This window comes from Ovis aries, chromosome 3, assembly GCF_016772045.2.
Source record: "Ovis aries strain OAR_USU_Benz2616 breed Rambouillet chromosome 3, ARS-UI_Ramb_v3.0, whole genome shotgun sequence".
Taxonomy (NCBI): Eukaryota; Metazoa; Chordata; class Mammalia; order Artiodactyla; family Bovidae; genus Ovis; species Ovis aries.
The window spans coordinates 91,570,213-91,586,543 of record NC_056056.1 but is presented as its reverse complement, the minus strand read 5'-3'; the positions used below and the strand labels follow the sequence as shown (position 1 = coordinate 91,586,543).

Genomic DNA, 16,331 nt, shown 5'->3' with positions numbered 1-16,331 from the left:
AGATGACACCACCCTTATGGCAGAAAGTAAAGAAGAACTAAAGAGCCTCTTGATGAAAGTAAAAGAGGAGAGTGATAAAGTTGGCTTAAAGCTCGACATTCAGAAAACTAACATCATGGCATCCGGTCCCATTACTTCATGACAAATAGATGGGAAAACAGTGGCAGACTCTTGTTTTGGGCTCCAAAATAACTACTGCAGATGGTGATTGCAGCCATGAAATTAAAGGACGCTTACTCCTTGAAAGGAAAGTTTTGACCAACCTAGACAGCATATTAAAAAGCAGAGCCGTTACTTTGCCAACAAAGGTCTGTCTAGTCAAGGCTATGGTTTTCCAGTAGTCATGTATGGATGTGAGAGTTGGACTATAAAGAAAGCTGACTGCCAAAGAATTGATGCTTTTGAACTGTGGAGTTGGAGAAGACTCTTGAGGGTCCCCTGGACTGTAAGGAGACCCAACCAGTCCATCCTAAAGGAGATCAGTCCTGAATATTCATTGGAAGGACTGATGTTGAAGCTGAAACTCTGGTACTTTGGCCACCTGATACAAAGAGCTGACTCATTTGAAAAGACCCTGATGCTCTGAAAGATTGAAGGCCAGAGGAGAAGGGGAAGACAGAGGATGAGATGGTTGGATGGCATCACCAACTCAGTGGACATGAATTTGGGTAAGCTCTGAGAGTTGGTGATGGACAGGGAAGCCTTGCATGCTGCAGTCTGTGGGGTCTCAAAGAGTCGGACACTACTAAGCAACTGAACTGAACTGAACCATAGAGCTTAATGTAGGTTGTGTTTACCAGTATTTATCATGGGGACTTCCCTGGTGGTCTAGTTGTTAAGATGCCACACTTCCACTGCAGGGGGTGTGAGTTCAGTCCCTGGCCAGGGAATAAACATGCCTCATTTTGTGACCAAAAAAGTTAAAGCAAACAAAATTATCATGTTAGAAATTAAAAATAAAAAAAATTTAATGTGTGTTTATTCATTTAAAACTAAAAGCAAATCAAATACATTTTAACATAAATAATGCATTTTAAAGAAGACTTTTTAAAAACAAATTGAGGAAAAGGCATTGTTATACATTCTTGCAAGTAGCTTTAATATCTGGGTTAGTGGAATCTGGATCCTGATATCTGCTTTCTGCATTCAATTGTTATAGGATATATCGCTTTGGATAAAGTATATATAAAAAAAACATCCTCATACAGGTATATAATTTGGAAAGGAAGGATATTTTAACACATTTTTTTGGATGATTGTGGTTTTTCTATTTTGATACTACATTAACACTCAGGAGATAATATAATAGATTTTTTTTTGTCTCGTTAATATTTATAATTTGCCAAAAATCAGACATGTTGTCTGACCTATACCATCACTTTTTTCAATTAATTAATTTTAATTGAAGGATAATTACTTTACAGTATTGTGATAGTTTTTGCCATACATCAACATGAATTAGCCACAGTTCTACATGTGTCCCTCCTATCCTTAACACACCCCCCCACCTCCCTCCCAACCCTGTTCCTCTGGGTATTCCCAGAGCACCAACTGTGGGTGCCCTCAACAGGAAATAGTTTCTTAAAAGTTTTCTTGTGAGGAATCTCAAACCATATTAGTGAACTTTTTATATTCTGTTTCATTGAAATTCATTTTGAATGGATCTTTTTACCCATGCATGGTCATCTAGAAAACACTCGTTCACTGAGGTTTGCAGAACTTCCAAATGTTGACACGTTTTATTCTACGATATCAGAAAACCACATTCATTAATATCACCTATCTCAGCAGAAAATGTCAACATTACAGTGTTGGATGTGAGTTTACCAAAATTATACTTTTTGCTTGAGAGAGCATTTAGTAATTTGAAAGAAATACTGTGAGTTGTTTTTCTTGAAGCAACAGGCTCATTTCATTCATTTTCAGTCATGTTGCCTGTCAGCACCTAACTGTGAATACTTACAGTTTTTCATTTGTTCTTTCACGTAAGAATGGTGTTCCATGGATAAAGCATCTAATTCAGCTGTTCACTTAAGCAGTTGTACACGTGCTTTCCTTGGGATAACCATTGAATCAAGGTAGAAGACATGCTTTCTGTGTGCTTTGCATTTTGTTACACAGAATATTAAAAGTCATATTCAAAGGTTGAGGCTTAATAAAATCAGTTATTTTAACTGCTTCATTAAGGACGTTTTTAAGTGAAACAGGAGGGTTTTTTTCTTTCTTTTCTGTGTATGGTATTAAAGAACATAGTTACTATTAATACAATTCATACCACCTTGGCATAATAAAGCAGCTTGATGTTTTACCCATTGCTTTTGTTCTATTAGTATCAATGTCAACCTTATTTAAAAAGGCAAATAATGTTTTATCACTATTATAAAAAATAGTTTTGATGTCCAGTCTTTTAGAAGAGTCTGCTGGATCCCCAGAATACCATGGGCCACACCTTGAGAATCACTGCCCCATTAACTTAGAGTTTATGAATTACTGTATACCTAGGAATTGTAGCACTCTGGAATTCAGCTATTTGTGGAGAGAGTAAAGCAAAAGGGATGTCAGGCACAGTTATCATACGGGTGCTGACTTATATTAGGCTTACTGTATGAACACTGACTCCAGTACTCTTGCCTGGAAAATCCAATGGACGGAGGAGCCTGGTAGGCTGCAGTCCATGGGATCGTGAAGTGTCGGATACGACTGAGCGACTTCACTTTCACTTTTCACTTTTCATGCATTGGAGAAGGAAATGGCAACCCACTCCAGTGTTCTTGCCTGGAGAATCCCAGGGATGGGGGAGCCTGGTGGGCTGCCATCTATGGGGTCGCACAGAGTCAGACACGACTGAAGCGACTTAGCAACAGCAGCAGCATGAACACTGAATGCTAAATGTTGAACTCTTGAGCCTTTTTCTCACACTTCGGGGGACGGTCTCCAAATCTGAATCTTAGCTCTTGTTCTTCTACTTTCCAGTTTCCAAAATTAAGTTGCTGTTGTTGCAACTTCTTGCCTCTTGTTTATGCCTCTTACAAAAAGGAGTTTCTTTTTTTCTTCCCTTTTAGTGGAGTTTTGAGAAGGAATGGTATTAGATATATGTTCAGTTCACCATCTTAATCTACAACTCTTGAATAAATTTAGAGTAACAGTTATCTGTGTAACTCTTTTACTCTGCTTATGGAAATTTAAAATAATTTTAACAAGGACTTAAAATGACATTTGTTTGTGTATTATTTCTAATATTCTAGATAAAATCTCATACAATTTTTATATGAAGACAGGTATCACTAATTGTTTTGGTAATTTAAGATTGTTGTTGATTCAGACAGGGACTCTGTATTAACCTAGAGGGGTGGAATGGGGAGGAAGATGGGAGGGAAGTTCAGGATGGAGGGGACGTATGTATACCTATGGCTGATTCATGTTGAAGTTTGACAAAAAACAACAAAATTCTGTAAAGCAATTATCCTTCAACTGAAAAGTAAATAAATTGGAGAAAAAAAAAAAGACTATTTGAGGAAGTTAAAAGATCTAGATCTTATATCTTATTTGAACTCTAACCAGCTAGGTGTGTCTTTCCTGAACAAAGACCTGAGAATCAGTTTCTTCATAATGGGGATAGTATTACTACTACTACATGATACTTTTATGATTTTCTTAATTCTCATGCTTATGTAAATACAACAAAGTGTATATGATGCTTAATAGTGGTTAAAATAAGTAACTTGATTTCTATGATATTTATTTAAAATTTTGAAAATTCACAGGTTGCGTATGGCCAAGTTCTTGGAGTTATAGGATATTCATTACTTCCTCTCATTGTAATAGCCCCTATACTTTTGGTGGTTGGATCATTTGAAGTCGTGTCTACACTTATAAAAGTAAGTAGTGTGTGTTATAAAAAGTAGTTTACTGTTTTCCAGTCAGGACAGTCTACAATTGCCCCTGCATATCCATGGGAGATTGGTTCAAGGATTGCCCCCACCACCACCACCACCACAGACACAAAAATCTTCAGATGTTCAAGTCCCCAGTATAAAATTATGTAGTATTTACATATTACCTATGCAAATCCTTCCATCTACTTTAAATCATCTCCGGATTACTTATGATACCTAATACAATAAAAATTGTTGTCTGTAGTCCAGCATACTCAGGTTTGGCTTTTTGAAACTGTCTGGAATTTTTTTTTCCCCCAAATATTTTCAGTCCACAGTTGGTTGAATCCGTAGATGCAGAACTCACAGGTAATAAGAGCTGACTGTACTAGCTTTGTGGTTAAAGAATCTTGTAATCTAAAACTGTTTATATCAAGCAGTTAGTAGTATTTTGAAACAGTAACCTTACTCACTGATTTTACCAAATACTTTCCCCTTTTAATTGCCAGAAATTATAATGTATATCTAAGGTGGAATAAAGAACAAAGAGCAAATCAGGCCTCAGGATATTACACTCAAAATTTTTTATTTAATGTTAAAAATTTCTTTTCTGTGCTTATGAGATGAATTTATATTTATTTGAAATTCCATTGGATATTTATTTAATAATTGTTACTCCTATTTGAATAGTAAATTACTGGTCAAGTAAGATATACGTAGTTCTAATAAACTGATTTTTCTATGTTGCAGAAATCAGGACTTCTTTATGCTGTGTTAAACTTATTAACAGTGTACCCACTTTAAACATTTAGTGTTAATATTAAACACTTAATGAATAATGATAAAGCAAATGTTGGCATTTATTAATTTTGAACCACTTTGGAAAAAATAAATGACTACTTTCACACATGTATGTATATTACACAGTGAATGTAATTTTTTTTCTTTATGGAAAATAGAACTTCCTAAGACCACTACTTTCAATACTAGAACTACCATTATGTAGTCTCCATATTAGAGTATTTAAATACTAAGAGTATTTAAGTAGACTCACTTAAGTAGAGTTACTTTATGACTTTTGGTTTCACTTAAAGTTTATTACTAATTCCAGTGTAAAAGAAATTATTCCTTTTAGAATTGAGTAACTCCAGGCTAACACTGACATATAAGCCTTGGATATTGAGAAGAGTCGGATTTTAGAACTGAATTCTAAATTCCTGAATTCAAATCCTGATTTTGCCTCTTGCTGTCTGCCTTGGGGAGCTATCTTTTCTTACTCTCCTCTTAGAGTAAACTTAGCAACTACTTTTTCGGATTTGTTATGAAGATTTTGAAGAATAAATAATGACTAGTATAGTGCTTGACATACAGTAGGCTCAAACAGTAGCTGTTACTATTATAAATATTAAACGAATATTTTGAGAACATCTTTGTATGTTTCAACTGTTGGAACACGCTAGAAACCAAGAAACACTTTCATTCCTCTAACCCTAATTTTTAAAAAAATATCATTATTAGTGCTTAGGTTGAAAGTCTTGCAGTGCAGAAGCTAGCCCCACCCTTGCTGGCATTTAATTATTTAGTCTTAGTGAACATACCACTTTACTGAGTCATTCAGGCACTACCTGTGTGTTGTTTTACTTGGGTTAAAGATTGTTTGAATGCTTCTGAGACTATTCCCAAAACTGCTAAAACTGTATCCTCTGATTATTTTTAGTCATTGAGTTCAACTGAAAACTGGTCTTTAATATTCTTTATACAACAAGTGAATGTGTTATTATAAAATAGAAGTCTTTTATAAAATCATTAAAATTTTAGGATAAAAATTTTGTGAACTTTAGATATTTCTTTGCCACATTTCTTTCCCTAATCACTTTAATCTTTGTGTAGCGATCTGTTTTGCATGTTTCTTGTTTTAGTCCAAAGTCTGTTGAGAAATAATGAAATAATAATGAAAGAATGAAATAAATCATGAGAACTCTTATCCTTTAACTGTAGCATTGGAAAGCAGTTTACAAGCACTAATTTTTTTAACATTAAATCTCTGTAATTTTACCAATCTTAACCATTTATTCACAACAAACATTTAATCATCATGTACAAATGGAATTTGATTATAATTTTATTTCTCTATACTTTTCTGTAAGATTAAAATATCTTATATGTCTTGTTTGCATTTAGTTTTAAAAGTGCAGTAGAAAATTGGATCATCTCAAATAATTTTCAGTCAATCTTCCAGTATTTATTTTTTACCTCTGTACCGGTGGTTCTCAACTGATGGCAGTTTTGCCCCCCAGGGACATTTGGCAATATCTGGAGACATTTTTGCATGTCACAGATGGGGGAGGTGGGGTGGCACTAGTATAGAGTGGCTAGAAGCCAGGGGTACTGCCAAACATCTCTCATTTTATTTTATAAAATGCCTTCAGTGACTACACTAAGAAGTATTACATAAATTTCTAGTGGATGTAATTTAAAATTAAGTAGGTGCATAGTCAGAATACTCTAAACCAAAATGTTACATTTTTCCTCCTTCCCTTGTAACACTATATTTCTACCTAGTCCTGGGAAAATGACTCGATACTTATAAGATTGTGTGAAATTTTCACTTAATCTGTTTTTCTACCTCTTGGAAAAAAAGAATATATTCTACAGAATCAGTTAATTTTCTTAGGAAACAAATATCTTTCAGCATCTCATCCCAGTAATAGTTTTTCCAAAAGTTGCCTTGTCTTAAATCATCCAGGACAGTTGTTAAAATGACTTATAATTAGACCCTTCTTCTGTTAGAGATTCTGATTCAGTAGAACTAGAATGAATCCCAGGAAGCTAATAGTCACCCCAGGTGATTCTTATAATTAGACAAGTTTGATAACGTAAAACCTGAGTCATTTCCAGATGTCAAGAAACAGAGCAAGGATGAATATTCTTAATAAGGTTTCAGCATTCTCAATAAATTTTGCTGTTTCTCTAATTGGTTGCCAGGGTTGTTTTAAAAAAAAAATACTGCAAATGTTATTTTTACTCTATGATACTTAAAATGTTAATTGACTTGCTAATATGCTGCCTTTTGTCTTTTTTTTTTTTTTTTTTAAGCTCTTTGGTGTGTTTTGGGCTGCCTACAGTGCTGCTTCATTGTTAGTGGGTGAAGAATTCAAGACCAAAAAGCCTCTCCTGATTTATCCAATCTTTTTATTATACATTTATTTTTTGTCCTTATATACTGGGGTGTGATCTAAATCATATATAAGTAGAAAAAGACAATGTTACATTTCTGTGTAGGCTGGAAATTCTTGCTTGAGGATATTAAAAAAACCCTGTTGACGGTAAAATTTTACATGTTCAGATGTAAAGGCAGTTTCAGGTCTTTTTAAAACAGTTTTTTTTTTGTATTTAATTAAGCAATTGGAGTTATCTGAATATTTTTGGTCAGAATTCTGAATTCTGTTTGATTCTTCATATTCCAGTGAATAAAATATAAAAGCATTGTGTTTTTAAGATTGTGTCAATATTCACCTAAAAATCTGTGCCAAAAGCACCTGGAATGGTAATTATATTTCACTTGAAGGGTAAATATAATAACATTCTGATCATCTAAAAGTGCAATTTTTCCTTTAAAGAGTTTTCTCCTGCATTGCAGATCCTGTAGATATATATTTATATTTATACATATATATTTATGAAGTAATTCTTATTCACAAAATATATTTCTGAATAGCCTAAAAGTTAAGATATTTTAAATCCGATGCTTACACTTTCTTTAATTTGGCCTTTAATGTTTTTATTTATGAAATTAAATTTGCTCTTAAATTATATATAATTTTTAAAGTCTCGTACATGCTTCTGGCAATATGTCCTTGTTAAGAATTCTTTTTTTTTTTTTTTTAACTTTTTTATTGCAAGATATTTGCTTTACAATATTGTGCTGGTTTCTGCCATACATCAGAATTCTCAATAATAACAACTAAGACTAATTATAACAATTGCTGATGTAGATTCGGTTTGTTTGAGTGTGCTATTTTTTACAAACCACTTTTGAATGTCTAAATATCTGATTTAAAGTTTCTGCTTATGGCATTTGATGACGGATATGGCATTTATTAAAACTGTCAGTATGTAGAAAAACAATATTATTTATAGCATCAATAAATATTTTTAAGTGGCACTTCTAAGCCGTAAAATTTGCTGAAAAGAGACCTTTAGAGTCTTGTGGTCCTGAGCAATGTTATATGAAGTAGAAAAAAATAAAATGCTTCCCAGCTGTGTGTTTTGTTTTATAACACCTTGTCTTGTATTACCTGATATTTTAACAAGTATCAGGTACTCTTTAACAAACATACAATATTTGGTGAGAGATACTAAGAAATTCCAGCTAGTTTGTAAAGTAGGTGAAATATTTGATATCCATAAAATACCAAATGCCTAAGAACTATTAGCAAATTATTATATTGTCCTTTCTGGTCTCAACTGGAAGAATTAACTGCTGTCTTCAATATGATAATGTGGCCACCTCTTGGGATATATTCCTTGAGCACTCTAATGTGTCAGGAAATATCCAGCAACTCTGAAAAAAGCCTACAAGTTAACAAGATATCAAGCCCATCTCTCATTCTTTTCTCCTCTCCCCCTAAAATAGAAAAAAAACAAAAACAAAAAAACTTTAAGCTGCAGAAGTGAGAAGTATAGAGCTATCTTTGGGCCAGAATAATGTGGGAAAATTACATGATGCTGATAATTTAAACAAGCTTAGGAAAATAGACTAGAAGCAACAGAGGGATAAAACTTCTAAAACCTAAAATAATTTGGAATAGTAAGGAAGGATCTATAGCTACAGAAGCAGTAACTACAAAGTAAATGTTTATCATACTGTAGGGGTTTCTGAGAGCAATACTTTGTTTTGGTTGAATATTATATTTGATGTTCATAGCGCTGACCCTGGAATCTTCTCCTAAAAGCTTGGGGGTCCGTACCAGGCAGTAGAATTTTACTAAGCAGTAAGTCAAGTGATTTTAGGACCAACTCCATCCAAAGGTGGTTTAAATTTTTTTTTAAGCTATCCTTTTTTTAAGATGTGAATGAAAAGTTCACTTGTATGAATCTTGTTTATTATTGATGTAAGATAAAATGAAGTACTTATGTTCCAAAAAAGTATTTAAAAATAATAGCATTTAATCTTGGGACTAGTCCAGTTTAAGGTATATATAAAAACAATTTATAATGTTTCATAATGTTTCAAGCTCAGCCACTGTCTTCATGGGCTAATGAGCAAAGCACTTAAAAAGGATTGTCAGTTTGAAACATGATTTGTAAATGTGTACAAGATACAGTACTGTTACAGCTGATAATGGTAAGTTGACCATAATGTCCTCTGCTTGAATTTATATATAAAAATATTTTGTCATATTGATTTAAAATAATGATTTCCAATCTAATTATTAGTTCATTAGTATTTTTAAAACAGAATTACCCAGATGATCTCTCCTAGTTTTATGTGTGTATAAGTGTTTAAAGTGTTTCCAGTCCTGATGAATGTTAATCCTCAAAAAAAAAAAGAATTAGAGACATTTATTTCTGTTTTAAATTGATTATAAATCAAAATCTATATATAATTTTGTTTATATTAAAATACAGTCTAGGAAGATTTATAAAGTTTTATGAACCATTACTAAACTTGCTAATTTCTAAGGTCTATAAGGCAATTTTATATATAATCTATTTCTAAAAATTCCCTAAATATTAATATATTTCTAAATTAGTGAAAATTTACATTGACTTAAAATGTGAGATAGATATTTTTGTTTATATATTGTTTAAAATTTAGTTAATTTAAAAAATTCTGATGTAATAAAACATTGAATAAAATAATCCTTCTACAAACTAATAAAAATAATATTTTTCAGATTCAACAAACTGAATATTTTAAGATGATTGTTACTTATCTTTTACCTTTTCAGTAATACGTATTTTAGCTAGTGTTAAGTTTTAGGAAATTGTGACACATTTGATAATTTTTAATTTGATAATTTTAAAATGTCTTACTTCCACAAAGTTTTGTTTTATATATATAATATACAAGTGGGGTTTCTTGTTTTGTTCTTTGCTGCAAAGGAGAACACCACACATCATGGCGAACTGTTGTGTCTCAGAGTGTTTAAAAGGCCCTATTACAGGATTTAGACTTGAGTTAATACAATTCATGGCAGTCAGAAATAAGTCTTAATAGAGCTAAAAATCATCCTCAGATTCTCTATTCTCTGATATTTTAGTCACATAAAATAAGTTACTATCCTCTTTCATAAAAAGTTTCTTTAATTGAACCCTTGTGTTACATCTTGGGCTTTACCTAGTACCACATGGTAATTTCCCTTTAGAAACAGAATTACAAGGGTTCTGTTCCTGTTTTGTATAATCTGACAGTAGTTTGTGTGTTTGAGAATCTGCTGTCACTTTTTAAATAAATTCCAAAATATGATTTTTGACATTAGTCAATATTAGACATTCTTATATCTTTTCACTAGAAATCATTATAGTTCTGAAGAAAGTTCTGTTTGTGAAATACATTTTCTTTATAACAGACTTTCAATATACTTTATGACAGTTTTAGGTTCTGCTATGTCTTAGTGGGTATAGTTGTCTAAAGAGAAATGGTTAAGAGAATATTCCCTGTGCAAAGTGTATATTATTAAACATAAAGCTTAGGGTTAGGTTGGAGCTTCCCTGTTGGTAAAGAATCTGTCTGTAGTGCCAGAGACTCGTGTCCGATCCCTGGGTTGGGAAGATCCCCTGGAGGAGGGAATGGCTACCCATCCAGTATTCTTGCTTGGAGTATTTGTGGACCATGGAGCCTAGCAGGCTGCTGTCCATGGACTTGCAAAGAGTCAGACACTTTACAGGGTTAGGTTGCTCACTTGAATTCTCTCGATATGCTGATGGTACTACACCTTGGAGGTTAATTTAGGTAAAGAATGTTGGAATGATTAAGATGGCATTAGTAAAATAACTCCCTATTTTACATTCTGTATTGGTGATTACCCTGGTTTCAACTTTTCTGACTTTCAGCAAGATATCTATAAGTTTTTACTTTGAAGGTGTTTAGTTTACAACTTGCAAATGCTTGGAAATAATTCTTTAAACATCCTTTCTGAACAGTTCAGTGATATACTAATACTGTCACTGAGATTTAAGTTAGATATTAATATGAAAAACATTTAAATGAAATATTTTGAATTTAACTTGTAATTAGAGTATATAAAGATTATTAATGCTTATGGGGCAGGGAAAGTATGCTCTCCTACCTGTAATAAGCTTGTTAAATTAATACTTGGAATATAAGTAAATTTGATTTATCAAGAATGGAGGCACTAGTTTTTCTATAATAGTTGCCACTGAGCAATTTTTATTAAAAACCAAGCAAGTGAAAACAGCTTACCAAAGTATTTAGACAGGATCAAATGAAATTACAATGAGTGACTGATTATGGGAGAAATTTGTCATCTGGTAATAAAGAGGAAAAGCTGGTATAAAAGATTGCTGCTCTTCATAAATGCTCAGTGATAAATGATTGAAATTGTACATTTTTCTTGATTTTATAGTGACTCTACTTCTGTGAAAATTAATCAGTTGCTGTATAAATATCACTTAAATTGTGTGCAGCATTTGATAATGAAACAACCCATATGTTTTGTAATCCTTATGCTAAATTACACTCTGATAACTGTAGCGTCGCCCTAGAAAACAGTGAAAATATTTTTGTTGTTGATGATGGGCCTACATGCTAAGTGCTTCATACTCAATTTTTTTGCTAAATGAGACCTAGGAAACTTTTGCCTAATATAGATTTATTTTCAAAGAATGGTACTGGTTGTAGCTTCAGGAATGAAGCATTCAGAAGAATTGGCATTTGAATTGGGTACCGTGAATGTGAGAAGAGAACAGATATCCATCAAGTGTTTATTGACCCCTTTCTATGTGCCAGGTTCTGCCCTAGGTTTAGGAATAAATGCACATGTGTGGTCTCTGATGCACAACAGAGACCACACATGGCACCCTAATGAGCCAGTATTTTTGAGAGATAATTAGTTTAACATTGTAAAAACAGTTGCAACAAATGAAGGAGGGGCTTGTGGTAATAAGACAGTATATGACAGAGGAATTAGACAAGAAAAGCCTTCCGGAGGCAATGATGTTTAAGCTGAAATCCTCGGGTAAGTAAAAGTTAACTAAGCAAAGAAGGAAGGGAACACTATTACAGATAGAGGGAATAGCAGGTGAGTAGAAGGAAATGAAAACTCATTTGGCGGAAGTTAGTACTCATCAGAGCTTTTGATTAGATGTAATGGTGCTTTTAATACCAAGGCCAAGGTCTGTAGTCCTACTCTTGATATATCCCCAACAGAAATGCATGTACATATGCCACAAAAACAGGAGCATAGTAATATGATTCGTAATAGCAAAAAATTGGACATAGCATGTCCATCAACATAAAATAGGTACAAGTATACAGTGGGATTTTATGCAATGAAAATAATTAGTGCCATGTGCAGGAAAGTGACCACCAAAATGTTTTAATGCTTTACCCTTATTGAGGAGGGAGAAGAGTTGTATTTGGAAAAAATCTTAAGGAGGACTTAATAATTAAGCTCTATGGTTTATGTGCTTTTCTGTATGTGTGTTACAGGGCATCCTTAATTTTTGTAATTGTTTTAACATAGTTAAATTGCCACTTCACATTTTACTCTTTTTCATGTATTATGCCATAACTATCTTAATGTTCTACAGACTTCATAACCATACTTCAGAGGAATCTTCCCTGAATCTTGTAACTCCCCGGCTGTATGCCCCAGTTAAATCTTTATTACATCATTGCTTATTTCATTTGTAGTACTACTACTTGGTAAGTGTCTAGATTTCTTTTTTTCAAGTCTTCCACTATTATGTAAGCTCCACTGGGGCAGGGACATTTTCTGACATGTTTGTTAATGTATTCCCAGTACTTTGTTGAATGAATACAGCAGCCTGGTCATTGAATCCCAAATTCAGATTTGGATCCAGTGAATTTCAAAACCAACAGCTTAATTATTAGTTTTTCATAGATTATTAAAGTTAGGGAAAGCTTTAGAGATCATCTACTGAGTGTAATCATACCTCATGGTACAGATGAGGAAACTAAAGTCTAAGGAAGTGTTGTCAAACAACCTTGACCAACAGAATTGGAATAAGAGTTTATGTCTTCAAACCATCCGTCTGCTGCTTTTTCCATTACAGTGTGGAACACCAGTGTTGCCAGATAGAGGGCAACATAGATGGTTGCCTTCTGCTGCAGTCTGTCATATAGATAATTGAAACATCTTTCTCTTTCCTTTTTGATCTTTTTCCATTTCATTAAAAAAAATCTACCATTGGTGTTAGGTTTACAAGTACTACACATTAATATTAAATAGTGAAGGTTCAAAGGGCTGTTGTGAGGCTTAAGTGAGCTAGTTAATATAAAGCATATAAAAGTGTCCCATATTCAATAAAAGCTATTAAACTGAATTTATTTAGATCAATGAAACGAAGGTTTCCAGAAATATACTCAATTATATACAGAAAGTATGAGATAAAGGTTGCATGCCAAGTTGGTGTACATGAGATAATGCATCAGATAGAATGTGTTTGTTTGCAAGAAACAGTCCTATGATCAGTATGGTCATACTGGATAATTGTACCCTATGATCCTTCAGTTAACAAAGAGTTTCTTTTTCTCACATAAGCAATCCAAGGGTGTATAATCTAGGACTAACAGCAACTTAATGTCGCCAGGGACTCAGGTTCCTTTTATCTTTGTACTCTGCTATTTTTTTTTCGTTGGTGGCTTTCATCCATGTTGTCTCAAGATAGCTGTTTCACCTCTAGGTAGTACATCTAGATTCCAATCAGGAAGAAAGGGAAGGTTAAGAGGCCAAATGGAGCATGTCAGTCAAAGTTGCCTTTAAAAATCTCTCTGGAAGCCACATTCAGTGACTTCCTATTATATCTCAGCAGAGAACAGAAACACTTGGCCACCCCTTGCTGTAAGAGAGTTTGGTATTTTAAGCTGGGCATGTTTACTGCCCTAAACAAAGTCACGTCTGTTAGTAAGGAAGAACGGTGCCAGGTAGGTAACTAGCAGTGTCTAACAAAAACATTATAGGCCACTTTAAAAAATGCAAGGATGGTTCTACTTCTTAGGCTGGAGTATGTAAGTTACAGATACATCAAGTTTTTTTTTAAATAGGCAGGAGAAAAATTGACTTTTCATACGCTATTTGAGAAGGTAAGGCTTTTAAACATGACGTAAAACACAAAATCTAAAAAAAATTAAACTTGACTACCTAGCATTTAAAACAATTTTATAGGAAAAAGATAAACTACTATTTGGAGGAAAATATTTTTAAGACTTATGTGTACAGAGGGCTAATTTCCTTAATATAAAAATAACATTTGGAAATTAGTAACTTTGAGTGAGCAAAGGACATACATGGGCAATCATAGTATATAATGTGCAGTAGTAAAAGAATTTATAAATTGATAGTTTAAAATGGACAAGGAATATAAATGAGCAACTCAAGAGGGGAGAAATGATAAAGACCAACATATATATGTACAGGTGCACAAATTCATTTGTGGTTAAATACAGTTTAAACAACATTGGCCTCCGTTTGCCAAAACTTGAGATGATTGGTAATATTTGGTGTAAATTGGTTGGGATTATGAGGAGATGTGATGTTTAGCTGATAGACATGGCTGTCTCAGTTAAAATACTGAAATTTATACCAGTGGTAGATGATTTTACTCTAACTGCAATAGCACTGAAATTAATAGATATAAGTCCATTAGTTCTTTTTTGACAGCCGTTGATAAAAGCCGTTGACCTTTTGTTGTAATGTCATCTGAGAAACATTTGGAACATCTGTTAACTTGAACTGTGTTACGGTAAAAAGTGTTCCTGCCTTGTTCATTACCTGTGAATCATTCCATGTTCTAACAGTGGCTGTTGTGGTTTTCCTATTTAGTGTATTATGATTATTAGGTGAAAAGTAAATACAGTGTTTTAATATTTTAAAATAGAAGAACTTGTAACAAAATAGTAATGGACACTCTAAAACTATTTGATGCTATCTTCTGTTAATGTGGAACATACGCATAGCTTCTGACCCAGCATTTTCATATGTTCACCAACTTGTGGATTCAGCACTATGCAGTGGAGCTTGCTGCAGTGATGAAAGTGCTCTATTCTATGCTATCCATACAGTAGCTGCTAGCCATGTAGCTACTGACCATTTGAAACATGCCTAGTGCAACTGAGGAGCTGACTTAGAGAGCTGCATTTGGCTAGTACCTACCATATTGGTCTAAGCAATGAGTGTCCACAGCAGTGACATTACTAATATGCATACTTGGAAACAACCCGGATTTACAAATTATGGTGTTGTCACACAATAGAATACAATAATATTGAAAGATGTATAACCATGTATAAGATTATGGATTATCTCAAAGAGCTAATGTTTAACAAAAGAAACCAGGCACGAAAGAATACATACTTTGTGATTCTGTTTATATGAAGTACAAAAACAGGATGTTGGTTACTCTTAAGTGGGAAGGAAATAAGTGAAAGAAGGTATGGGAATTGAGACTTTTGGGATGCTGGTATGTTCTATGATCTATTTCTTTATTTGGGTGCTAATTGTGTGTGTGTGCAGTTTATGAAAATTTATCAAACTATACATATGTAACATTTATACCTTTCTGTGAAGTTATTGTGTTTGAGTTTACAGTTGTGAATTGGAGGGAGAAAAAACACCCAGAGTGAGTGTTAGCAAAATGTTGATAAGCTTCTTAACATTCCTTTTAAATGCTGTAAGTGTTCTTATTCTAAAACTGTGGAAGAACATGATAATGAACTATAGCTTGAAATGTTTCTTAAAAATGTCCTGAAACATCTTTTGATATTGCCTAAGAATTAAGATAACATAAATGATTTTCATTTCTGAAATGAAAACATGATTTATTGCAAGTGATGTTCTAAAATTTTTATCTAAGAGTTTCAATTGCTCAAATAAAAAATGTTTTTAAATACCCTTCAAATTGTTAACATCATCTGCTATGTTGTTAAGTACTGCCGCTGCTGCTAAGTTGCTTCAGTTGGGTCCAACTATGTATGACCCCATAGCCAGCAGCCCACCAGGCTACCCTGTCCCTGGGATTCTCCAGGCAAGAACACTGGAGTAGGTTGCCATTTCCTTCTCCAATAAAACATTATTAATAAAACATAATTAATGCAGACTTGTTGGAATTTAGATTTATGGTCTCACTTGTAAAACATATCTGACAAAAACAGAAGAGAAAAAATTCAGTCATTACTGCACAGCTTCAGTTGTTACACATGAAAGTGTCTTCATAATTTACTTAGGCAAAATATCATAACTTAAAATG

At 33.3% G+C, this 16,331-nt stretch overlaps 1 protein-coding gene across 1 annotated transcript in view; it reads left to right on the top strand.

The window, feature by feature from the left end:
• The window catches only part of YIPF4 (Yip1 domain family member 4), a 42,113-nt gene extending 26,130 nt beyond the window's left edge, over positions 1-15,983 (top strand). Inside the window, exons 5-6 of the mRNA XM_004006037.6 lie at positions 3,765-3,878; positions 6,972-15,983. Of these exons, the coding sequence (XP_004006086.1) occupies positions 3,765-3,878; positions 6,972-7,109 (252 nt within the window). The 3' untranslated portion in view covers positions 7,110-15,983. The remainder of the gene's footprint in view (positions 1-3,764; positions 3,879-6,971) is intronic.
• The last annotated feature ends 348 nt before the right edge of the window (positions 15,984-16,331 follow it).